The following is a 26,327-nucleotide window of genomic DNA, read 5'->3' as shown; positions in this document are numbered from 1 at the left end:
TAGTCATTGCATTGCCCCTTATTCTGTGACTTGTCTCCACTTAGATCATGCTGAGCTCCTGGCCTGGCTATAGCAGTTAACTTGGCCATTATGATTAACATCGGAAAGAGATCAGGTTGTCTTGTTTTGTTTATGGAACCAATAGTAGTTGCAATCATTTGTGGATGATGTAAAGAAAATATTTCCCTCAGTAAGATAACCAGCACTATCTTGGAAACTTAATATACTATTATCCAAAATCTTGGGCCGCCTTTTGAGCCGGTGATCAGCAGGGATATAAAGTTTTAGTGTGAAAGATTGGGCTTATTGTTGATATAACTTCTATGGAGGTGAGTGAGTGATTTGTTTGCTTTGTCATTGTGTGAGGCCAAATGTTGCTTTACTGAGCTTATTTATGACTTTATTGTTTATTTATTTAATGCGTTTTTATATAGCGCGGACTTTACCCGAAGGTGTCAGAGCGCTTCACAATAGGAGCAGTAATGATACATAAGGAGAAAAATTACAAGTGAGCATGTTACAAAATCAAACGGTACGTTACATGAGGCAATAGTGACAATTGTGCAAGTATCAAGAGCAAACAGAATACAAGAGGTAGCAAACGATACGTTACAAAAGGAAAAAGTGACATGTGCAGGTTAAAAGAGCATACAAAGTACACGTAGAGGTAAAAAAATTGCAATAAATGGCAGACACTCAAAACACTAAAACAAAAGTTACGTTACATGAGGCAGTGGTGGCCGTTGTGCATGTATCGAAAGCACACAAAGTACAAGAGGTAGCAAACGATACGTTACAAAAGGAAAAAGTGACATGTGTGCATGTTACAAAAGCGTTCAAAATACAAGTAAAAGTATAATACTGCAATAAATGGCAGACACTCAAAACACAAAAACACACTGGGAAGGCACTTCTATAGGCATGGAGAACAGAATTTCCTATAATGGAAGGACTTCCTTCAGAAAATAGAGGGCGTGAATTAAATTTGGAAGTGTCTTTGAAGGAGGAGAGCTTTGAGGTCAGTTTTGAAGGCCTGGGAAGAGCCGATGGTCCGGAGCTGAGGCAGAAGTGAGTTCCAGATTCTCACCGCGTTGCCTGAAAAGGATTGGGCCATCGATCTTTCCTTCTTGAAAGTGGGAGGTTCAGGCAATACATTTTCTGCATTATGTGATGGTCTGGAGCCTCCAGAGAGTTTCAGTTTATCCTCCAGGTAGCGAGGGGAGGAGGAGTGCAAGGCTTTGTGGGTGATACAGGCAGTCTTGTAGATAGATCTTGCCTCTATGGGAAGCCACCGGAAGGTGGATAAAATGGGTGTGATGTGGTCGCTTCTTTTGGCCCCATATATGAAGCGAGCTGCTGAATGGAGAACAGACTTCAGGGGGGACAGGTGGGATTTGGGCAGGCCAGTAAGAAGAGAATTGCAGTAGTCCAATCTGGAGAGAACCAGCGATTGGACCAGGGTTTTAAGGTCGTGCTCCGGGAAGAAGCGATGAATCCCCCAAAGAAGGCGCAGTTGGTATCGAGTAGACTTTGCAATGGAATCGATGTGGGAGAGTAGATTGAGTTTTTTGTCGAGTATGACACCAAGGGATTTTGCGCTCTCGACAATGATGGGTTTATTGTTCAGTAGATTAATCTGATCCATCCATGAATGCACTGGGGGAGGACAAAGTGAGGAGGAGGAATTCAGTTTTGGAGGGATTTAGGATCAGTTGATGAGTTAACATCCAGTTTTGAATGGAGTCGAGAGTAGAGCTTAGGAAGGAGAGATCGTGAGTGGAGGCCACCTTAAGGTAGATTTGAGTGTCGTCCGCATATAGATGATAGTGGATCCCGGATTTGCTCAGGAGATTTCCCAACGGTTCTAAATAGAGATTGAACAGTGTGGGTGCAAGTATAGAGCCTTGAGGAACACCTTGACCGACCAGTAAAGGAGAAGAAAGACTGTTCGCTATTTTGATCATTTGGGATCTATCAGAGAGGAAAGAGGCAAACCATTTGAGCACAGTGCCCTCCATGCCCATTCTCTATTGAAGAGTGTTAAGGAGAGTGTTGTGATTGACAGTGTCAAAGGCTGCAGAAAGGTCAAGAAGAATTAGAAGTCAAGACTCCCCTGAATCAAGTATCCGCAGCGCGTCATCAATCACTAGCAGCAGGGCTGTTTCAGTGCCGCAGTTTTGAATGAAGCCGGACTGGAAATTGTCCAGAAGATCATTGTCCTTGATATGGCGAGAGAGTTGTTTCGCTACACATTCTTCTGTGATTTTCGCAAGAAAGGGTAGGTTAGTGATGGGACGGTAGTTGTTGGGGTCGTTCGCATCAGCGGTGGGTTTTTTAAGCAGAGGGGTGACCTGCCCAGTTTTGAAGGAAACAGGAAGGGAGCCTTTACTGAGGGAGAGGTTGACCAGAGTGGTCCAATAGGAAAGAGAATCGGTATAGAAGTCAATGGCAATGGCACTAGGGATGGGGTCAAGAGAATGGTTAGAGGGCTTTGTATCGAGGATGCATTTAAGGAGGGCATCATCAGAGATGGGAGTCAAAGTTTTGCCAAATGGTTAAGGATTGGCGCTCCTCTGTAGGGGTAGGATGAATGACCTGATCTACAAGTGATTTCACCTTTTCGTCAAAGAATATAGCGAATTCCGCTGCTTTCTTTGTGGAATCCTCCAATTTGGAGGTTGGGGGAGAGCTGTTTGGGTTCTTGATGAGTTCGAATAGTTTTTTGGGTCTATTTTTGGCTGAGTCAAGGAGGGATTTGAAGTGCGACGCTTTACCAAGGAAGATGTGCTTGTGGTACTTGGATCTTGCTGAACGAAGCGTGGCCAAATTTTCGGTGGAGGGCGCTTGTCTCCATTGTTTCTCAAGGAATCTTAGGTACTTCCTTTCTTCATAGAGGGATTTGTTGAACCAAGGTGCTGAGGGAGTGGGCCTTTTCTTTTTGCTTTGGAGAGGAGCGACATTATTGATTTCGACTGCAAGGACTGTGAGGCATTGGAAGGTGAGTTCGTTAACATCTAGGTCCGGGTCTAGCCTTAGAAGTGATAGCAAAGCAGAGTCACAGAGGGTACTGAGGTCAATATTTTTAGTGTCACGGAACCAGGAAGTAGCCCTCTTAGGTTGGCCAAGAGTTATAGAGCGTGATAAGTGAAGAGAGAATGGGATGAGGAGGTGGTTAGACCAATCTACATGAATAGGAGTAGCGATGGTCAGCAAGCCTGCTTTAGAAATAACAAGGTCCAGGGTTGAGCCCTTAGAGTGTGTTGTTTCAGTGCAGTGTTGGATAAGATTGTTTGCAGAGAGGAAGGTGGCCAGCAAATTCGCATAGGTGTCTTGAGGCGAGCCCCAGTGGACATTGAAGTCACCCACGAAGATCTGATTGTCACTTTGCGAGTATTGGTCGCTGATGCAGTCTGTGAGTTCCTCCATAAACAAATGGCTGCTACCAGGCGGGTGGTAGATAACATGGAATCTGAGAGGTGAGCGGTGGTGCAATTGAAGCTCAAGAGATAGGCATTCAAAAGTGTGGAAGGAGCTGTTAGGAAGAGCCTTAAGTTGAAGGGAGTTTCTAAAGATGACTGCAACACCTCCCCCAACTTTGTCGATTCTGTCATTTCTAAGTATAGAATAGCATGTGGGTACAAGGAGATCAAACATAGAGTGAGAGGTATCGTTGAACCAGGTCTCTGTGAGGAAGAGCATGTCAATATTGTGCAAGTTGATGGTATCGGAGATTTCAAGTTTGTGTTTTATTGCAGATCTGCAGTTGTGGAGCATACAGTGCAGCTCTGTCGTGACTGTTTTGGTGAAGGGGGCACTTGGGCTATGAGGGGTGATGGGGATATTGTACTTATATGAGGTCGCTCGGGAGGGTTTAGGTGGACGAGTGGTTCTGACAGAGGAGATGGTCGGAATAGTGTAGATAACAGGGTTAGTGGGAAGTGAAAGTGGAAGAAGGGTGGCGTTCGAGTGCTTGTGTGAATTTGCAGACGACAGGATATGCTTAGCTATTATGGGGTGTGGGGGCGAGGTGCATCTCGTGGGAGGGAGAGTGTTTTCCAAAGGAATTGAGGTGTATGGAAAAGTCGAGATCTTGGAGCTTAAAACTAAAATGGTAGCTTCAAGTTGGGAGATGGAGGTGATTAGAGAGCCTAGCTTATTTTCCAGAGAGAGTAAGGTAGAGCACGGCATGTTGGGTGGCTCGATGGAAACAGGAGGGGGTGCACTTGGCGGTGGAAGGCAGGGAGAGGTGGGGGAACGGGAGGGGAGTAGGGGTATAGGGTTCAGAGGTGGGGAAAGGTTTTGGATGAGGGCGGAAGTTGGTGCACCAGGGGTGAGAGGAGTGTTATCGTTGTTGGCGTTGCAAGAAGGATAGGAATTAAGGACAAAATTAGGGGGCTATAGGAGAGGAGTGGGGCGGTGGGGCGGAAGGAGAGGGGAGGAGTATTGTTGTTGTTATTGTGGATTCTTTTTCCAAAGAGATTAGGCAGGATGGCAATGTAATATGATTTACAGTTAGGCACTGTTACCTCAAGAAGAATATGCTGTGGAAGACAAGATGCCTAAAACAAAAGTTGGCCTGGACCTAACCATATATATTTTTTGGGCCTAGTAATAGACCAGGCCATGTAGTGTTGTGGAGTGCTGTACATAGTAGTGAGAATACACCAAGGATATATATCCCCCGTATAAAGAACAAGCAAGTTGACAATAAGAGTTCAATCCAGCATAAGGGGGAAAACATGAAAAACGTATAATTTCAAATGATTAGGGGTCGGAAGATTTTGAAAAGGTGGGTTATGAAATCTTTCCTGAAAGGCACCATTAAGGAAGAAAGTCTGAGGTGCAAAGTGAGGACATTTTAGAGTCTCGCTCCATGTATGGAAAAAGCCTGCTGGTGTGTGTGACTTCTAGATTTCCAAGCTGGCAGAAGGTCTAGGCAGGTTGTGTTTCTCATTCAAACTCCATTCCAGTTATTAAGGCTGAAGTTTCATCTCGCGTAGCTTGAGGTCTCTTGTTATATGGAGATTTTCCACTGTTTTTCTTCACTTGATCAAGAATACACAAAAATCTGCCGCTCGCTAAGTTTTCTCAGTTTTGAGAAACGTTTTGGCAACAGGAAGCCCCTACCAAACATCTGGCCTACAAGATAAGGCTGAGGGGAGACTTCCGAAGCAAAGACAGGCAGGAACTAGTCATAGCGCTGACTCATCCATTTGAAAATGTTGACTCACTGACCAATAAAAGAACAAGGACTATTATGGCTCCATCATTGCTATGGTCACTGTTGTAGTTCCTTTTCATACACGGCTGCTGGGGCCATAACTTTTGAACGTTTATATTAGAGATTGACAATTTCATGTTTAATGCCTCATTTTGATCGTATGTTATTTCTCTTGTATTGTAAACACATTATTTTCTTTTACTTTTTTTCATTCTAGATATGCATGTTTATTGACTTTGGTAACACCTATTTTCTACTGTATGTGGATTCAATCGTCTCACGCCTTTCGATGGAGCCTAGGCGTTGATCACTTGATTATTGCTAATTCCAGTGAGCAAAGAAAGCGCGAACAGCCGACGCACATGAAGAACCTCCCAAGTCCCTGCTGAGCACTCCACATTGTTACCACTTCCTGGAGAACGGTCTAACACAGCGGAGGAACTATTTACAATATTTTATTAGGCAAGAACATATGACTTTTTAATTAATTCAATCTCAGAATTCCATCAATAAAGCTTACACTTTTCTTGTAATTTTGAAAGTGTTGCTAAATGCATTTCTACAGCTTAAGAGTACTTAAAAGGGGATTCAAGATAGGTGCCAGTGCATTAAAGCTTTGAAGCACTAAGTGGCTTCTCGCACTCCACCAGTCGAGTCATGGGGAGAATTCAGATTTTTTGGGATGCCACTCTGGGGTAGAAAGTTTGATGGAAAAACCAAAACCCGGGGGGGAGTGGCCAGGGGAAGGTGGGAGGGGGGCATGTCAATCTGTAACAAGTTCACACTGCAAAGGAAAGTTATATTACAGAAACATTACTTTTGCTGCATGGTATATGTTACAGATTGCCATGCAACCCAAACATCCTACCCATGAGGTAAAATCAATCAATCAATCATGTTTTGTAAAGCGCAACTACTCACCCTTGAGGGTCTCAAGGTGCTGTGGGAAAGGGGGCAGCTCTGTTGAGTGCTGGGGTCACCCGAAAAGCCAGATCTTGAGTTCCCTCTTCAACTGGGGCAATGTTAGAGATTGCTGTAGGTGGAGGGGGAGGGTGTTCCAGGCTTTGGCTGCGAGATAGGAGAAGGACTTTCCACCCGTTCTAGTCTTGCTGATATGTGGGACGGTGACCAGTGAGAGCTGGGCTGATCGGAGGTGTCTTTTGGGTGCGTGGAAGGAGAGGCGGCTGTTCAGGTATGCAGGTCCAGTGTTGTGAAGGGCCTTGTATGATGAGTTTGAAGGTTATTCTACTTTTGACTGGAAGCCAGTGGAGATTGCGGAGATGTTGGGTGATGTGACTGCGACGGGGGATGTCGAGGATCAGACTGGCAGCAGCTTTCTGGACAGCCTGGAGTTTGCGAAGGAGTTTCTTGTTTCCGGTGTAGAGAGCGCTGCCGTAGTCCAGTCTGCTGCTGATGAGTGCGTGCCTGGATTCGGTTGGGATCCATCTGAAGGTCTTACAAAGCATGCGTAGGGTGTTAAAGCAGGTCAAGGAGAAGGCGGTGATCTGGCGGTTCATTGTGATAGATGAGTCTAGTATGATGGCGAGGTTTCGTGTGTGGTCCGTCGGGGTAGGGGGATTTCAGAGGGTGGAGGGCCACCAGGAGTCATTCCATGCAGAGGGGGTGGAGCCAGATAAGGATTTCTGTCTTTTCTGAGTTCAGTTTCAGGCAGCAGTTCTTTGATCCAGGTGGCGACAGCTTTCATCCCTTCTTGGAAGTTGTGTCTGGTGATGTTGGGTTCATTGGTGAGGGAGAGGATCAGCTGGGTGTTGTCGGCGTATGAGACGATGTTGAGCCCGTGATTCCTGACAATGGTTGCAAGGGGTGTCATGTAGATGTTGATGAGGGTGGGGCTGAAGGAGAAGCCCCGGGGCACTCCACAGTTGGTCTCTGTTGGTTCCGAGAGGTAGGGAGGGAGTCTGACCTGCTGAGTTCTGCTGGTGAGTAAGGAGCGGATCCAATCGAGGGCCTTGCCGCAGATGCCGGCATCGTGGAGTTTGGTTGCTAGGGTGTGGTGGGAGACGGTGTTGAATGTAGCAGAGAGGTGCAGGAGGATGAGGGCTGATGTTTTTCCCTTGTTGAGGAGGGCGGTCTCCATGCTGTAATTGCTGTGGAATCTAGATTGGGAGATGTCCAAGATGTTGTTAGCTTCGATGAAGTTTGCGAGCTGGGTTTTAACAGGCTTTTTGATGACCTTAGCTGCAAAGGGAAGCAGGGAGATGGACCTGAAGTTCTTGAGGTTCATTGGGTCTGTGGAGGGCTTTTTCAGGAGGGGGTTGACTTCAGCGTGTTTCCAGTAATCGTGGAAGGTGGAGGTCTTGAAGGAGCAGTTGACTGTCCGATGTAGTTCAGGTACGATGACTGAGGCGGCTCTGTGGAAGATGTGGTGTGTGCAGGGGACTGAGGGTGCTCCGAGTGTATGCTTTTCATGGTCTTCAAGGTGTTTTCTGTTGTGAGAGGGATCCATTTGAGCAGGGTCTGTTGGGTGGCATCGCATGAGGGGGGAGATGGGGCAGTGAGGTCTTCTTGGTTGTCAAAGTTGTCGTAGATCATCTTGATCTTGTGGTGGAAGAAAGTGTTGAGTATGTTGCAGAGTTCTTGGGAGGGTCGGACGTCTGTTGTTTCACTGCAGGGTTTGGCGAATTCTTTAATGATGGAGAAGAGTTCTTTGGTGTTGTGTGCATTGGTGAGGATTCTGTCTTCATGAGATTTCTTCCGTGTGGATTTGATGAGTTGGTGGTGTGCTGTGGTGGCTGCTTTGTAGGCGGTACATGTGTCCAGGGTTTTGTTGTTCCTTCATGTCTTTCGAGTCGTCTGCAGGAGCGTCTGGATTCTTGGAGTGCAAGGGTGAATCAGCTTGCTTTCTTGATGTGTCTTCCGGTGGCTTTCTTGTGGGGGCGAGTGTGTCGGCGCTGTTAGTGATCCAGCGGTGGAGGTTGCATGCTGTGGTGTTTGTTTTTGACGTAGTCGGTGGTGGGGTGCTGACGAGGGCGGAGGTGAGCTGGTCTTCGGTGACTTTGCTCCAGCTTCAGTGGGGGAGGCAGTGAGCGTGCTTGTGTACGGTGGGTTTTTTGAAGGAGAAGTGGATGCAGTGGTGATCTGTCCAGAGGAGTTCTGTGGTGTGGCTGTAGGAGATGCTGTTTCCTCAAAACATGGTTTAAAGTAGTTTGACTAATGATGATATCTACAATACCCCTGCTCCCTTCGAGTGCGTTGTTTCTTTGCCCACTTTGCCACTGTGGCAAAGGCCAGCCAAGTGTAAATCAGATTTAACTCTGCTCTAATTGGAGCAACCCACCCAACACTTATCAGAGGTAGAGCTGGCCTTTACTCAGAGAGCACCCCCAGACACCAAATTTGGCGTCCACTTCCACTAATCCTCTTTAATTACCTTTCTATTTATAAATTTGAGAGGAAAAAAGAGCAAGCTGAGGGGGCAAGATTAAGGAGCGTTATAAAAAGAACAAATGCACAAAAAACAGACAAGGGTATCAACAGCCTTCAAAACAAGTATTTGCAATGGAATAGGTCTTGTATTAGTTGAATGCAGAGCTATTGGCTTTGCGAATGAATAGAAATGCAGCGTTTGCCTGTCTTTTTTTCTTTATTTATTGACTTTTATAGCAATGGTGGTACGCCGTGCTTTGGCTTTAGATGTTTAAAGTGTAGCGTGCTGCTATTGTTAAAAAAGTCAATAAATAGAAAAAAAGTTATGCGGCTGCTGTATTTTTTTTTTATTTATTTACTATTGTAGCAATCGTGGCACACTGCGCTTTTGCTTAATATGTTTAAAAGTAAAGCACAATGGGCGGAGCTTCAAGCCCATATACTGAACACAGCATGTCTCGAAAAGACAGCACAAGCTCTGCCTAGGCGAGACCTAAAAAGTGTTTAAACACACTTTTCTTTGGAGGTAGGTCAAAGAGAGAGAGCTGCGGTGAGTTCTGGCCGCAAGGATGGCACCCTGGAAGTGGGCACAGCTCGCTTATGCTAAAGATCAGCCTTGATAAGCGGTAACATTAATTTAAGCAATGCACCCATCACGTGTTTATTTTTAGGTCTCGCCTAGGCAGCGCTTGTGCTGTCGCTTTGTGACATACTGCATCTGGGATATGGGCTTAAAAAAAATATATATCATTGGGTCCTCTTGCTGTCCTTTAGAATCCTGGCTTTTCATTGGTGAATAGACTTTGTATTCCCCCCTTTTGGAATCTTGTAGCTTCCCATGAGGACTGCCCCTCTTACATGTGTTCTTACATTTCAAGTTATTTATACTTAGAGCTAACTCTTTTTAGGTTGCGCCTAGCAGTGTGCATGCGCTGCTCTGCGAGGTATGCTGTATCTGGTCGGGGTTACGGAACAATGCTTTTCTGACTAAATCCTATGACCAGATTAAGGGTTTTCTGTTCCCTGCCTTGTAAGATAACTGAAGACAAACGGCCAAGAAAAGGAAGGGAAATCACATAGCTCAGAACACACGCTACATATTACTAGAGGAAAAGTTGCTCTTCAGAGGGGCTTTCAGCTGGGTGTGCCTTCCAAAAAACCCCATCCAGTGCACTGCAGCTATTTACACAAAATGTGAACAAATGCAAGCAAAGCTACAGCACAATTAACACACATTGTCTTACGATTCAAAAGGCATCTTACCCAGCTGTTGTAACCAGAGAGGCTGTTTTGATGTTGGACATATGTTGAGCTTTAAAAATTCCCAGCCCACAAGGTCAAGGGTGGATATTAATGATTTATCCACTGCTAATGTTAAACTCACTGGCTAATGGCTCACCTCTGGAAGGAAAGGACCTTATTACATTTTATTTGTGTTGATGGAAAAGGGCTATATATTTGAAGCCCTGCTTGCCTTGCTCACCCTCTGATCTATGGTCGCAGGCTATTACTCTACAGATACTGTGGCAAACTACATCCCAAAACAATATAACAAACAAAATAGCCCCCAAGTAGATTTGATAAAATTGTAGACAGGCACCAAGTTGCCTTATTTGTGCGGACGAGAGGACTTTGATGTAGCGGCAATATAATGTTTTTGCAGCCTTGGGTTGCTGTATATTTTATAGAACTATAACAGCTCTTGCAGTGCAATGGTTATTTTTGTTTTAGAAAAAAGGACTTTCAGGATTGTATTTCATTTGTTCATCCATGCCCGTGCACCACAAATCCAATATAAAAATAACAGCACATTAAGGAAGAAAGAGAAAGCTGAGGGCTTAATATAACTTACATGAGTCAAGCCAATTCTAAGCCACTTTCAGCCTGCTGGGGGAAGAGGAAGAACTTGGTTGTGCTGAGGGACTATGTCTGCCAGAGTCCCCGCTCATCTACAAGACAAGCATTTGCAATGCAATAGGCCTCCCATTACTGAAAGTTGGAGCTATTTATGTTGCAATAATAATGTTTCTTGTCAACAAATATATCAGCAGTAGCATAAGTAATAAAAGAAAATTTAAAAAAGGAAAGGGTGCAGTAGCATAGGTTGTTACTAGGTGTCCCTGTGAAGTTGTAAAAGGACCTCTATTAGCGACATAAGGTACTGCATCCTTAATGCAATTATAAAGAGAAAGATTGCAGCTGAGCATATGTTTCCATTTGTTTTTATTGAAAGTGAGATTTTTGTTAGCTTGCGTTTACAAAATGCACTATTAAAATATACAAAAATTGTGCATTTTTTAAACGCAAGCTAATAAAAATCTCTCTTCCAAAATAAAAACCAAATGAAAACATATGCTCAGCTGCAATCTTTCTCTTTATAATTGCATTACGGATGTAGTACCTTATATGGCTATAGAGATCCCTTTACAACTACACAGGACACCTTTTAACAGCCTGTTGTTCTTGCTTCGTGAATTTTATTACTTATGCTACTGCTGGGATATTTTTTTTAACAAAAAATGATGTAACAAAGATTATCATGTGCAACTCAAATAGCTCAAACTTTCAGTGATGCGAGACCTATTGCATTGCAAATACTTGTATCAAGTGGTCACAAGTGGCACCTTCACACGACAACCTGAAGATCGCATCCAATGGGTTTCTGGCATCACAATGTTGCAGTTTCCTCTGGTCAACATACTAGAGCTTTTTTTAAAACCCTTCTGTATTGAGCCACTAGATGGCACTGCTATGTAAAGAATAACTAATTTATAAAACAATTTGCAAAACCGGTCCAACAAAAAGCCGTTTTGAAGTTGGGCACTGCTTTACCGAGTATGTATCAAGTTGTGCGACTTTGAAGTAAACATAATCCTTACTGGGTGAGTTACATCTTGTTTGGCCTGGATGAAAGCCTCTACTGTTGCTCTCTTGGTGAATAAGGCTCTGTCGGAGACAAAACACGTTTCGTACCAGTAACACTAGTTCTTTGAGTGTAGCGTCTTCCGTAAATCCAACATGCAACCAACCCCCGCTGTCCTCTACAAGCCCAAAGCCAGCATATCCCGAATACTACTGCAATAAAGAGATGCGGATGCCTTGAGAACCCAGTGTAACAGCACCATGGCCGTTTTACCCTTCTCTTCAATATGACTCAGCAAGGCAACGTATGTTTTACCTCTGTCTGTACACTGTGGCTGGATGGCCAAGGTCATAGTATCAGGAGAACCACGGTTACAGGTGTGGAAAAGACTAGTTACGGAGGCAATGGCGCAGGGATGGTCTTTTCCCTGAATACGCTGGACAGGCTGCTAGTGCACACGATACCAAAGCAAACACACACAGAGCATAACATGAAAGCTATTTGTGAGACACTAAACCGGCTCTAATCTCAACAAGCACATATACTGTTACTTACGGCCCAGGCACCGCCATGTCCACAGGTCGGTCGCAGGAAATGCAGTGAAAGCGAGCCACCAGCTGCCTGTTGGGGAAAGAAATACAGGGAATAAGCACAGCAGGCCGTGGGAGGGCAGATACTGAGCACTTCTTCGGCTTCTGTGAGTCCTCAGCAAAGCTCACAATAATGTAATGATCCTTTATGAACACGAGCCTAGTGGCAGTGTGCGCATGCGCGTTAACATTGCTGCCACTGTGCACGTGACTATGGAAGATATGCATTACCACCTTTAGTGTAAGAAAAAAACAGCAAACCTTGCTCACAATAAGTCAAAGCTTTAGGGCAGCAAGTGACGTATTGGATAATGTCAGGAAACAAACAGTCAAGGCACAGTACATTTTAAAAAGGCTGTGGGAGTGGCCTGGCAACCACTGGAGTGCTGAAAGCCCGAAACCGGTCCTAGGATGCTTGTTTCCAGTCCAGGGAGGACCTGGCTTGGCAGTTCGGGCTGGACTGTTCCCATGGGGCACAGGGTCAAGACTGATTTGCATATGGCTGGGTTCAAACTGGAATGGCATGGAGAGCAAAGAAACGATGGATTTAGGCCCAGATCGCTGTACTGGGGTGAATGTATGACATTGTTCTGCATTCTGTCCTTCAACTGTTGTTTTTGCATTTGTCACCCTGAGTGGGACGGGTATGCCCAGACGAAGGTCCCGTGCTCTCCATGGCACTGGAATCAAGCTATCCCGGCTGTAACCGGTCCTGGGATGCTTGTTTTCAGTCCAGGGAGGACCTGGCTTGGCAGTTCGGGCTGGACTGTTCCCATGGGGCACAGGGTCAAGACTGATTTGCATATGGCTGGGTTCAAACTGGAATGGCATGGTGAGCAAAAAAACGATGGATTTAGGCCCAGAACTCTGTACTGGGGTGAATGTATGACATTGTTCTGCATTCTGTCCATCAATTGTTGTTTTAACCACTGGAGTACCCTAAAGCTGACGATGAACCAAGAATTCAATTTACCAGCATAGTAGCAGGCAGGACCAAATGAGTGACTAGTGATGGGCTGCAACATTAAGAACAGGACCCTGAGGTGCATTCCATTCTATTGCTCTTGAGCTTTGTGGTGCCATTAAAAATAGGGACCAACCATATGCAAATCAGCCTGGGGCCTGCCCCAAACTAATGGTCCAGGAACAGTCTGATGGCGAACTCAGGTGTCCCCTGACGCAGCGCTACCTCAGGAGCTCCCAGGACTTCGTAAGTGTTCCATTCATCACATTTGGTTGTAGTGGCAAGAGCCTCCCTGGATACAGAAGTGTGCTTAGAGGTGGGTCTAAGCACACTGCTGTGCCATGCCGACAGGCTCCGCCTGCACTTCAACAGTGAGGCCCAATTCAGTCAATGTAATCTGAAGCGGTGTGTGTTCCTGGGCAGATGGGACCTGGCCTAGCAGTTCAGGCTCGAGGTCGAGTGTTTCTGTTTCAGAATGGTCCAAAATGGAAGGTCCGTGGTTGTTCAATGCATCCAGAGTGCGTGGGGAAGCTAAAGAACGCGGGCATGGTGTTTCCGATGTTAGGGTGGGTTGGCCCAGGCACCTACATCCAGCGCTCTTTTGCTCTCCCGACCCTCGCTGAGTGAAATGTGTGTGTCCATAAGGTACGTAAGCCACCAGCGGTGCCCATGGATCCGGCTGCATCTCAACCAGGAGGCCACATTGGGCCTACATGCGTGTAGAGTTGCATGTGTGTGTTCCTGTGTGTGCAGAGGGGAGACGGCCCAGCAGTACAGGCTCGACTGTTCCTTATCAAGCAAGGCCAAAACCATTTCCAATATAATTGTTCTTCTACGGTTATGGGACAAACACCACAAAATAATGGAATGGAATGCTACACTGGGGTATTATCAGTGTTGGTACAAGTAGTTCCATCAAACAGTTTTTTGCGTCTTCCTAGACCACGGAGTGGCGCGGGTGTCGCGATGGGACTTGGCTTAAGCTCTGTGGATCAGCTTCAGGCGATGAGCGAGTTCGAGTGAAGGCAGTACACATGCCACACGCCGCATGCATGTATATCGAACCACCGAATATGGTGAAGAGGACCTCAGACCTCTTGGCAAGAAGTGACAGCTGTCGAACAGAGAGTAGAGTTGGTTACCCAACCAAATCCATCCCAAGAGCCGATCCAGAGCCGAGCCGAGCCTGGCCTGGCCCTAATAGCCAAACCGCGAGCCGTGCCATCAAAACACCCACCGCGCCTGCTAGACACGCTGCCCTCTCCAGTACAGCAGCAAAAGCCGCAACACTAGTGTAAGTACAATGAACGCACACTTGGTATTTTATTCATGGCCATACCCGGGGGCTGCAGCTCTCCTTCGTGGTCCAGGCGCTGCTTGAGGTTTATTTGAACAAAACTAAGTAATGGAGGGAAGGAGAGGGCAGGGGGGTGGCTCGTCGGTGGCTCGTCCTCCACTGAGCTCCAGAGCCGGGCTCTGGCCCGAGCCAGGCTTCAGCCTCTCTTGCTGGCCCGACTGAAAGACAAGGCCCCGGCGTGTGGCTCGGCGGCCTCTTGCAATCTGAACACATCAACTTTTGGAAAAGAGAGACGCTTACCAAGGACAGCAGAGCAGAGCAGCAGAGAGGCAGCGTGTTAATGACGGAGGTACATGAGAGGGGTGATTAACGTGATACATTTCTGATACCGACGTCTAATCTTAAAACAAAATGAGTGCTTCAAAATGAAGACAATGTCATTTAGCTGATGTGAGGGAGAGAGCTTCTCAGGACTTTTTAGGTGCAGCTGTATGCAGGACTTGTGTGATCAACCAAAAAAAGAGAGTTCAGAAGTACTGCACAGAGGGGCTCTGGCTCCGCCCACATGTTGATGGATGGGAGAAAATGTTTTGATAGGCAGGACTTGTGTGCTGCCGCACAAAAAGTGCTCCCTCCCCTACGAAGCTCTAATTATTGTGTTTATTTGGCCAGCTGCGTGAGCCAGCCAGCAGTATGGCAGCCTAGAGACCGACCACACATACACACCCGCAGTCTGACAAAGCGACTTCTTGATCAGCCATCAGTAAACCCTAATGTGACAAAAATGGGACATGTCGCAATCACTGAAACACTACAGCCTTGACGGACAGCCCGCCCGATTAATGACAAACCACGACCAGCCTATGAAAGGAAATGGTGGAAGGTGGCTGCCACAAAGACCACTCTCTGCCTGTACTTCTGACTGTACTTTTGGAAGAATTAATACCTTGAGGCATTCAAGGCTGTCTGTAGCTAGACCTTAACAATTCCAGAATATGTGGTTTTTAAGGATCCTCGCACTAGGGGATGCGGTCTGCAGAGGTGTACTTATTACCAGATTTAGGCCATAAAATGAGGAAATATTGATTCAAAGGGGAGTGCAGTTTATAAACCAACATTTAGTTTTAATCTACCCAGTGCTCCACCTTGTCTGCCTGGCCCTTGCTATCTGCTGGCGGTCTTCTTGGAAGTGGTAAGCAATGAATGTTCTTTGAGGGAGTCACGGAGCAGAAAGGGAAGACGACACAAAGACATGCCATGATTCCTAAAGGAGTAACTGGTGATATGGTTTAATAAAGCAAAACGGGAGACTATTAATTAAGTTGTGCTATTGTTTTCCATCTCTTCTATGAGCAAGGTATCCATGGCAGAGAAAATGGGGGATATTAGGCATCCACTGGGGAGCCAGTATCAATGGCGAACATTGCTAAGAGGCAGGGGGGATTTAACAAGTGGGGTTAAAACAACATGTAGTAAGTATTTCAAATGACAAGAAACACATAGGCTGTGGTGTATCAGCTGCAGTGTAAGAGCTCCAGGAGGAAGAGAGGTGAGACAGTGAGGAGTAGGGTGGAGAAAGAGGTGCAAAGAACCTAAAAGATGAAGAGGGACAATTTGGGAAATCTGTAGGTTATGAAGGTGGAAATGATTGCCTCAAAAAGCAAAGAACAGGCATTTGTGAAGTGGCTTTGTCAAGTGTGATAACACCATATTAAACCTAAATTGTGTCAGAGTTGATTTATCGAAACAATGTCATCCGCCTGTCAGGCCTATGTTTGGTTTCAATAATGTCATGTCTATCACAGGGTTCCACAGTATCAAATGTGGAGCTTAGCCCAGTGAATCGAAGGGGGTCAGGGCACAGTTGCCTTTGGGCTGCATGTGGTCCAAGAGCTGGCACTGATCCGGGTCTCCCTGCTGCTGGGACACCACTACTTTCTCCAAGATCTTGAAGACTGAGACAAAACTGGCTCTGGTTCCGTTTGTAAGTGGAGGTGTGGAATCGAGAGCTTGGATAAAGTTAAATAATGAGCCGCATGTTATTGGAGTGGAGTGGGCATTAACGGCTGTTATTACCCTCCCCCTAGTTAGGGGTCTGAGCCTGAGACAAGCGTGCATAAAGAAGGGATAATTAACAACTGGTCCTGCTCTTGAGGTGAGGGCAGTAAGTCCGTTAACCCCCCCCCCACACACACACACACACAAACCCAACACAGGGAGCACTGGGGAGCATGAGCACCCTCGCACCTGAGCTGGCTCCATCCTTCTGCTGTGTTCCATGGGCCTCTTCTCATCACGCTGCTGGCTTACAGAGAGCTGCGTGGGCCCCTCACCCTGCCTTTGATGAAGGAAAGCCCAAACAGCCAAAGAAAAGTAAAGCACACTCAGCTCGTTTAGAAGAAGCACAGGAAGGACGCGTTAGTATGGAGAGGCTTTTGTCACCCAAAAAATCAACTGAGAGGCTGCTTTACTCCTGCAGCACCACATGCCCACACTGCGGACGCTGGGAGCTGGCCAGCCCCAGAAGGCTCCCTTTGTGGGGCTGCAATGTTAAATATAGCCAGAAAAGTGAGCATTCTGATTGGCTAATCAGCTCCAGAGTTCTAATCTGAGTGCTAATTAGACTTGCAGGCCTAGATGTTTGAGTCAGAAGACTGGGGCTAATAGATTGTTATGATTTTGATGTCTGGGACTAGGAATGGCTGAACTGCCTGTGTACTTTTGAGAGGAGTTCCAGTGGGTGAGTGCGTCTAGGCTAATGCCGGCCTCTGATGGGCATGTACTCATGCCTAGTTTATATTCTCCAGGGGATGCACTTGCAGGGAAGTTCCAGTTCCATGAAGGAATTAGAGGCAAGGATTTACCTCATCAGGTGGGGCCAATGAAATCGTTATATGAACTCACCCTGTGATACTGAGGGGAATATGTTGAAAATGGTGTATTTGCTTTTATTTACACATGGTTTTTAGTAACACGGATTCCAGATTTGATGGATATATAAAAGAAAGCTTGTTTCTTTGTAAAACAGATCAGCAACAAGGCTAGAGGAGTTGTGATGGTTTTGGAGCTTGGTGTGGTCCTTGGAAAATCATCGCGAAGAAAGAGGCACGGTCGGAAATGCAAGACTCTTCCAAGAGACCATGGGGCATTCTACAGGTGGTTTGATGGGCTTGTTTGTAGTTCGTCCCCAAGGGTTGCTGAGAGATGTTTTATTTTTGGCATGGTACATTGGTTGAATGCTGTTCTAAAGCAGTAAAGAAAGTAAAGACTAAGGCCTGATTACAAGTCTGGTGGTCCAATGACTGCTGGCTGTGCCAGGGAACCGCCGTTCTTTGGCGGAGGCACGGCGGAGGGGTAATGCAATATGCTAAATGGGACTAGCACAGTCCTGACCAGCATATTACGAGTTCCTCCACCACCAGCATTTTTATGGCGGTGCGACCGCCACAAAAAGGCTGGTGGTGGGGGAACAAAGGGGGCCCTACAGGGCCGCCATATCCCCGCCTGCAAGGGGATGCATTCAGGGGCACAACATGTGCTCCCTTGTTTGCTTGCATCCCCAGTTCCAGCACGGCATAGACTTCACAGTCCATGACGTGCTGTACCATTTTTGCCGATCCCATTGCAGTGCCTTTTTTCAGGGCATCACCGTGGGAAAGGCAAAAGGACCATCCGCCTGAACAAGGTGAACTCTTAATCAGGTCGGCGCTCCTTGCACGGCTTTGGCGCAGCCGTGCCGGCGGAGAGCGAGCGCAACTGCGCCAAAGTTGTAATCAGCCCCAAAATGTTACCTTTGTGCCATTTACAGAAATCTAAATGTCCTTCTCTTGAGCAAGGATATTTTACATTATTGAGTTGAAAGATAAATGGACTGCAAATCTAGAACTTGGCTTACCTGAAATATACTACGACTGAGCATTTTGAATAGTATACTATGTAAATGAATGTATATCGATACTGTTATGATTGCTGACATATAAAGTGACAAAGTAGCTGCTTTGCACTCTACTGTGACTGACTATAGAACATTCATTGTATATATCTCTGTCATTCAGCTGTGGTTATATGGGACTTTAGTCTCACTGTGCGATCGGTGCCACCTCACCGGGCGCTGACTTGGTGTGGGGCGTCATTTTTGCAAGTATATTAACATTTTAAAAGCACCTGCCGCCGCGACTCTGGCCTCCAGCAATTTTCAGGCATCAATTTAAATGTCAAGATAACTCCGGTGATTAAGGAAAGAGACCAGAGGTTTGTCTAGTGGAAGTTTTGACTCATCGTAAGGTAGCGCAGAGGGTTAAAATGCCTGCTGCTAAGAACGTGTATCATGCAGATCACAAAGGGCATATTATGTAAATAGGTCAGTGGGTTACTGATTCTGTGAAAGAGTTCTTTTTGTTACTTGTAGTTTATAAGTCAAAATCCTAATATAGAACATTGAGCTATTAACTGTCATCAAAGAGCTGCATGCAAACTGCAAGGTATATGTTAGAGCTATATGTTTTTTTTAACAGTCTTTCATTATCCTAATCTTCCCAAAGGGTTCATTTAGGTAGAAAACAATTCTTATTATCAAAGAGAACCTCTAACAATGGCGTTACATTTTGAAATTCTGAATTTGTGCTTTTCCAGAATAAGGACTCAAACTATTATGCCTACCAGTATCAATGACATGTCACTCCTACACTACACCTTGTAGTCCTGTCTGATGTAACATTTCTTATACACTGATTTACCCACATATGATTGTCTCTGTGCAATGTGTGTGTGGTTGTAAAGTGCTCTGACACTTTCACTGGTGTGAGTGGAGCTATAAAACTAAATGAATCTGAGAGACAGTGGTCCTGGAGACTTGAGGGGCACTGTTAATGGTGCTAGTGAGGGAATCCGTGGTAGAGGTGGCCACTGGGGGACGCCAACAAACATTGTCGCACAGGGCGCCACCAGTGTTAAAGACGGCCCTGCTCAATGTTTCATATGAGCTGATGGTCAGTTCCCATTTTTGGTGATGGTGAAAATATAATATTTGAGAAGATGTATTTATGAAATGTTCTAACGAACTGTGCAACTATTTACTGCTTAAAATGTGTCCCTTTTAAAGAATGCAAATAACAAAGAGGACTTAGCTGGATGCTTAGTGAATATAGCCTCATTTGGACAGCCTAGTCCCTCCACTGGCCCTGCTTACTTTCTGATTCCAGCCGCCTCATCGGCCTCGTAGTTGGGGGAGCGATCCTTCAGCTGCTTGCGGATGGCTTTCCAGCGCTCTTCCAGTTGGCGCTTGAAGGGATCCAGTTCCAGGCGATCCAGCTGAAAGCATAGGGAATAAGGGTGGTGAGAGGCAGGCGGGGGAAGCTGCCATTGAAGCACAAACTGGGTCAAAGCAATGAGACATTGTTGGAAGGATCAACAGCAGAAAAGGGGCAAATTCATTTACTTAGGTTTTCGGGTGCAGTGCCATGAAAGAGATTCTGACCATCAGGTCATCCTCAGCTTCCGTTAAAAGGGTTGATTACATGAATAAGGGAAGAATCCAATCAGACACACAGGACAAAAACTAACCTTTAACCCAAAAACAAGAAAGAGGTAAACAATTCATTTAAATTACTTCAGTTTTGCCATTATGCCAGTTTGTGCCTTGTTTCGATTCAGCTTTACCCCTCTTCTTTATTTACAACTGACCTCACACAAATCACTACTGCATAGAGAATGGGGCCATAAAACCACTTCCTTCATCAATACTACATTGTCTGTCTTCTTTCTTCATCCCGCTGTAGAGTAAGGCTGCACAGTGCCCCCTTTTGTTGAGGTATTGGGGTCCAGTGTTGTGGAGGCATTTGTAGGCGAGGGTGAGTATCTTGAAAGTAACTCTCTTCTCAACGGGGAGCCAGTGGAGGTCTTGTAGGTGTTCGGTGATGTGTTCGTGTTGGGGGATGTTGAGTACGAATCTGGCTGAGGTGTTCTGTATGGTCTGGAGCTTGCAGAGCAGAGACTTGTTGATCCCAGCATAGAGGGCATTTCCGTAGTCGAGTCTGCTGGTTATGAGTGCGTGGGTGACGGTAAATGTAAATGTAAATGTATGTGTCTTGTAAAGCGCACTGCTGCCCTGAGGCGTCCTGGCGCTGTAGACCGCTTGGGAACCCGTCCTGGCTATCCCTGTGAGATGGTCCCTCCTGGGTATCTCCAAGGTGAAACCAGGCATCCCCGGCGAATGTGGGGGGCCGTTGTGGAGATGAGGCAAGCTAATGCCCAGAGTTGCCGAGTGTGATCCCTGGTTAGAGTAGGCACCGAGGCGAGAATTATCGAGTCCGCTGGCCCTGGTCCATAACCCTGCCGCATCGGGAATTGAACCCTGGTCCCAGGCCGTCCTCTGCTTCCGGGTCTGCTGCCTCTAACCAGTGAGCCACACCACTCACACGGTCTTTCTTGATTTGGGGAAGATCCAATTGAAGGTCTTTTGGAGGATGCGGAGGGTGTTGAAACAGCGGGAGGCGACGGCGTTGACCTGTTGGGTCATGGAGAGGGAGGAGTTGAGTACAATGCTGAGGTTCCGGGCATGGTCCGTGGGGGTGGGAAGGCTGCAAAGGGCGGTGGGCCACCAGGTGATGTCCCATGCAGATGGGAGGGTCCGAGGACGAAGACCTCCGTCTTCTCCGAGTTGAGCTTCAGGCAGCTTCTGCTCATCCAGGAAGCGACGTCCTTCATTCCTTCCTGGAAGCTGACTGTGGTGGTGATGGAGTCCTTGGTGAGGGAGAGGATGAGCTGAGTGTCGCCGGCGTAGGATTGTATGCTGAGTCCGTACTGTCTGATGATGGCGGCGAGGGGGGCCATGTAGATGTTGAAGAGCGTGGGCCTGAGCGACGAACCTTGGTGTACTTCGCAGTTGATTTCCGTGGGTTCGGAGAGTAAGGGTGGTAGTCTGAATCTCTGGGTTCTGCCGGTGAGGAACGAGCGGATCCATTCAAGGACGGTTCCTTCTATGTCGGCGTCGTGGAGTCTGGTGATGAGTGTGTAGTGGGAGATGGTGTCGAATGCTGCCAAGAGGTCGAGTAGGATCAGGGCTGCGGTGTGTCCTTGGTCGAGGAGGGTGCGGATGTCATCTGTGGTGGCGAGTAGGGTGGTCGCGGTGCTGTGGTTGCTGCAGAATCTGGATTGGGAGGGGTCAAGGATGGAGTCTTCTTTGCTGAATTTTGTTAGGTGTGCATTAATGGTCTCCTTTGTGACTTTGGCCACGAAGGGAGGAGGGAGATGGGACAGTAGCTCTTGCGATCCGTGGGATCTGCTGTGGGCTTCTTGAGTAGGTTTCTGACTTCTGCGCGTTTCCAGTCATCAGGACAGATGCCGGTCTTGAAGGTGGCGTTGATGGTGTGTAGTAGTTCTGGAGCGATGATGGCTCTGTGGAAGATGTGCGACAGACAGGCGTCTATGGGGGTCCCTAAGTGAATACCTTTGATGGTTGAAGTGGTGTCTTCAGGTGGTGACTGGGGTCCAGGAGGAGATGGTGGGCAGGCTGGGGTTCCTGGAGAGGGAGGTGGTTTCGGAGTTGTGTGTCTGGTCATTGAAGTTGTCGTTGAGGCCCTTGATTGTCAGGTGGAAGTAGGAGCGAGCTTATTGCAGAGATCGGGGATAGAGTAATGTCCATGGTTTTGCTGGGGGGCTTGGTGAATTCCTGGATGATGCTGAAGAGTTCTTTGGAGTTGCTGGAGTTGGCGAGGATCTTGTTTTGAATGAAGGTCCCTTTGGTGGATCTAATGCGTTGGTGGTATTCTGTCATGGCTGTCTTGTAGGCGGTGCGGTCTTCTGACCTTTTGCTGTTTCCCCAGTTCTTCTAGAGACGTCTGCAGGTCCGTCTAGATTCTTGGAGGTCGGCGGTGAACCACATGACCTTCCTGGAGCTCTGTCTGTCGGGTTGACGTAGGAGTGCGAGTTTGTCTGCGCAGTTGAAGATCCATCTGTGGAGTTTTTTGGTTGCGAGGTTGGCGTCGATCGAGGTGGTAGGGGTGTTGTGGTTGAGGGTGGAGATAAGCTGCTCCTATGTAACTTTGCTCCAGTTTCTTCGCTGAGGGCGAGGTGTAGGTTTGGGTGGTGTGGGTTTGTTGATGAGGAAGTATACGCAGTGGTGGTCCATCCATGGGGGTTGGGTAGTGTGGCTGAAGCTGATGTTGTTCCCACTTGCACAGATGGGGTCAAGGGTGTGTCCTGCCTTGAGGGTAGGGGTGGTGACGCACTGTTTCAGTCCGACATTGGCAAGGTTGTCCAGGAGGGTGGCGGAGTTGGGGTCGCTGGGGTCGTCGAGGTGAAAGTTCAGGTCTCCAATGAGTATGTAGTTCATGGAGGCAATGGCGTTAGGGGCAATGAGATCAGCGATGGTGGTGGTGAACGGAGTGAGAGGTCCAGGGGGTCTGTAGGTGAGGGTCCAGCAAAGTGTGTTTCTAGGGCTGGTCTGGATCTTGAAGTGAAGGTGTTCAGTGGTCGAGAAGGAGTCGCTCGTGGTGGAGGTGGAGAGTCGGAGGGAGCTCTTTTGTGCAATAGCGAGTCCTACTCCTGGGCGGTTGGGGCGGTCCATCCTCTGAATCTTGTATCCAGCGGTGGCGATGTGGGGGGCAGAGGAGGCGTTTGTCCAGGTTTCTGTGAAGAAGGCGACATCTGGCGAGAGGTTGTTGAGAAGGTCCCAGATCTCTACGGTGTGTGTGTGTAGGGAACGTACGTTGAGGAGGATCTACTTCACGGCTTTGGTGTTGTCAGCGTCCGACTTGGGGCCAGTGGGCGTGGGGGTGCGGAGGGTGGTGAAGGTTTGGCGGCAGTGACGGCAGGAGAACTGGTCGTGGGTGGTGTTCGGTGTGGACAGCTGTCAGTTGTTGTTCCTTCCAGTGTCGAGTGTGAGCAGGGCAGCTCTGTCGTAACGGTGGGAGGTCAGAGATCCATGGTCCCTGGCGCTGGTCACGGTCGGGCGCAGACGGGCTTGCGCAGCTGCACAGGTGCCGCCATTAACAAGGTGAGGGGAGAGGGAGGTAAGTGCAGCTGGCAGGCTGGAGTGGGAAAACTGGCAGGGGGGAGGGGCCTTGGGGCCAGCAGCGGCAGGTGGGAAAACCGGGCACGCAAACAGGATGAGAGCAACCAGCAAGCAGGGAGAGAGCCACAAAAAATTGAAGGCACAATGCGGTGCCATTGCTACAGCAGGGTTTATCTGCTCCTTTTATACACGGACTGCAATTGTTCCATTACCCCGCATCCATTCCACTGGCCAGACCCAGGAGTCAGGAAAATCACCATCAGTTCCCTACCGGGCAATGCACGGAAGCACATGTACCGCAGACACAAGCGCCCTGAAACACTGCACATACCTATGGGCGTCTGAGAGCATAACACGAAAGGTACAGCAGGCAACGAGATCGGACATTCACTGGAGTAGAGACATAGCCTGCCTGAGGCGGGATGGGAGATACTGGACGAGGATTTCTGAAGTCATGCAATTGTAGTTCAAAGTGTTCGGACACGACGTTGGAGGCATCTGGTGCCAGCTGGGGAGAGGGGGACAGAGCAGCACGGGGCACACGAGGCGCTTGGCACTCACCTTGGACTCCATCTCCGAGGAGATCTTGTCTACCACGTTCTGCCAGTCTTGCTCTTGCACCGTGACCTTGTCCAGCAGCTCCTGCATGATCCGGTGCAGCTGCTCATTGGTGGCGTCGAATTGTGTACGACTCACCTTACCCTCCAGCGCGCGCTTGTCTGCTTTCTGAGGAAAGTGAGAAAGAAGGGAAGCAGACAGTGCTTAATTTGTAAAAACACATACGTTTCAAGTCCCTCCTTAGGTCGCCACCCCAGCTTGCACCACCCATTGCCAGTACTTACAAAACTAATAACCATCACACTGCTACATGATGTCACAATTATGAGTGTTCAAAGCCCCCCAAAGCTGTAAGAGTAGCTTGGGAGGCTGGTATTAGTTGTTTTCATGACTATGTGCTTAATAAACAAGTTTTGTTGTGGTCCTCTCTATATTACACAAACAGTGCCACCATGTGGTAACTGTCAAAATACCCTGTATTGTCAATTAAGCGCTGAAACCACCGGTTCAAATTAAGCACTATTGGCAGGGGAGGAAGCGTGAAATGGGCATCCAGAGTTTCATTTTCGTACAAACCACAGTTTGACACGAAAACATTGCAAATGTTTTTGAAATCCAAATTAACCCGAGCCACTGTCTGCTTGCACACACAGCAGGCACCCTGGGCAGTAGCTATCATTGGTGCAGCGTGTGCAGTGGACTGGGGCATAAGGCTGTGAGTGGCCCACTGAACTCCAAATATAACTGTCTTTTACTACCCAACTAGGGCCAAAGGGCCCTTTTTTCTCCATTTGATTAGGGTACCAGGCTCTCTTGCTACGCCACTGTAGGCAGGGGGTGCAAATATGCAAAGTGTGGTTCCCACTTTCTGTGTGCTCGAATGCTTGCGGTATGTTCTTTATTTCTTATGGTTCTGCAACACTTCACAACAAAAGCATTTTGATTCTCTTGATGAAGGGCATTAAGTGCCTCTGCCTGTCCCCGGCTCCAGGTTGCTAAGGGGTCCATGGATAAACCGAGTTGCTTCTCTTCAGTTTGTCTCCATGGGGCCGGTCTTTGCAGGGGGATGAAGGCCCAGATTTACAAAGGTACTACACAAAGCAGAGCAGCAGCACACGTTGATGGGCATCATTGTGTAAGAAAGAAAGAACAGGACAGCGCCATATCTACTAAGATACGGCAATATCCTGCCCTCTCCCTAGCGCTGCCACAGGGGAACAGCCATTACAACGTGGTTTTTACCACGCGCAGCTTTTACATCGCATGCGTTACAACGCATGCGATGTTACAACGCAATGCAATTACAACGCAAGTCTTTACATCGACTTGCGCTAGATGGCGTGCTAACATTACAAATAGTGTAGTTTACTATCCCAACACCTTTCCTACTGTTACGTGGACTGGAGTTGGAATAGTAAATTACACTTTTCTAATGTTAGCACGCCATCTAGTGCAAGTCGATGTAAAGACTTGCGTTGTAATGGCATAGCGTTGTAACATCGCAATCAGGCTGTTGAGCACCGTGAACACACTTGTGCATCATAGTGCAAAGGTGTCTGCTTCCCGTTTAGCAAAGGTTTTCTACTGGCAGCCTACCCTTCCAATACAAAATACTATGCTTAGACTAACATTAAAACTTTTTTTATGCCTGCTTCAAAGTTGAGTTCGTTTTTAGTCACAAACCCTGTCTACTATTGTTACTTGAAATGGTTTTGCATCAAAAACCATGGGTGGTTGCATGGGAATGCCCACGTACCACCCACAGACTGCCCCTTAATGCAAATGATTGCAAGGCAGTTTTGCTTTGCTTTGGGTTACAATCCAACGTTGCTTTGTGCTGCTTGGCGTTACTTTGAGGCAACTTTCCAGCACAAAACAAGTTTTGCACTAGAAAGCAAATAAAAAAAAAATTGCACAGGTTTGCGCCACGTTTGTGATGCAAACCCAGAACAAAATGTTTGTAAATCTGGGTCATAATGGTGCCCATTTGGAAGCCATGCTTGTAGGGCTTTAAATGGGGCAACCTGTCTCAGAACCAGCAGTAATTCAAAAACAACTCTGAAACGGGCTCCCATTAGACTCTATTCCTGGCCTTACTTTACTGACAAAAACACTGATCCATTTTTCAAAAATGACTGTAACAACCCTTAAGGAATACCATATATAAGTGAAGCAATCCTTGTTTACATTTCACATAGTTTACTTCATCGTATATTCTCTAAGAATATTTCTTTTTTTCAGGATGTGTGTTCTGTAGTTTCTTCATGTAACATTCAACTCTTGTCTGGCGTGTACTTTGAACTGAGTTGCCTGTGGGTGTCTAAATGACTTCAGGTTTTGGGTGGGTTATTATGACGGTGCATGATTGAGAGCTCTTAAGCGGAGGTAGATGGCAGAGCGAGTTTCTTACAGTGCCTGTCAGTGGGTCATAAAG

The 26,327-nt window shown here is 47.2% G+C and overlaps 1 protein-coding gene across 3 annotated transcripts in view; it reads right to left on the bottom strand.

Annotated features, from left to right (window-relative positions):
- Positions 1-26,327, bottom strand: part of QRICH2 (glutamine rich 2) — a 450,378-nt gene that overhangs the window by 146,889 nt on the left and 277,162 nt on the right. For all 3 annotated transcript variants that reach the window (XM_085616929.1, XM_085616930.1, XM_085616931.1), the window contains exons 12-14: positions 23,897-24,061; positions 19,511-19,632; positions 12,027-12,092 (exon numbers count right to left, since the gene is read on the bottom strand). In XM_085616929.1, coding sequence (XP_085473055.1) covers positions 12,027-12,092; positions 19,511-19,632; positions 23,897-24,061 — 353 coding nt within the window. The remainder of the gene's footprint in view (positions 1-12,026; positions 12,093-19,510; positions 19,633-23,896; positions 24,062-26,327) is intronic.

Source organism: Triturus cristatus, chromosome 7, assembly GCF_964204655.1.
Source record: "Triturus cristatus chromosome 7, aTriCri1.1, whole genome shotgun sequence".
Taxonomy (NCBI): domain Eukaryota; kingdom Metazoa; phylum Chordata; class Amphibia; order Caudata; family Salamandridae; genus Triturus; species Triturus cristatus.
This window is presented reverse-complemented; position numbering and strand designations above follow the sequence as displayed.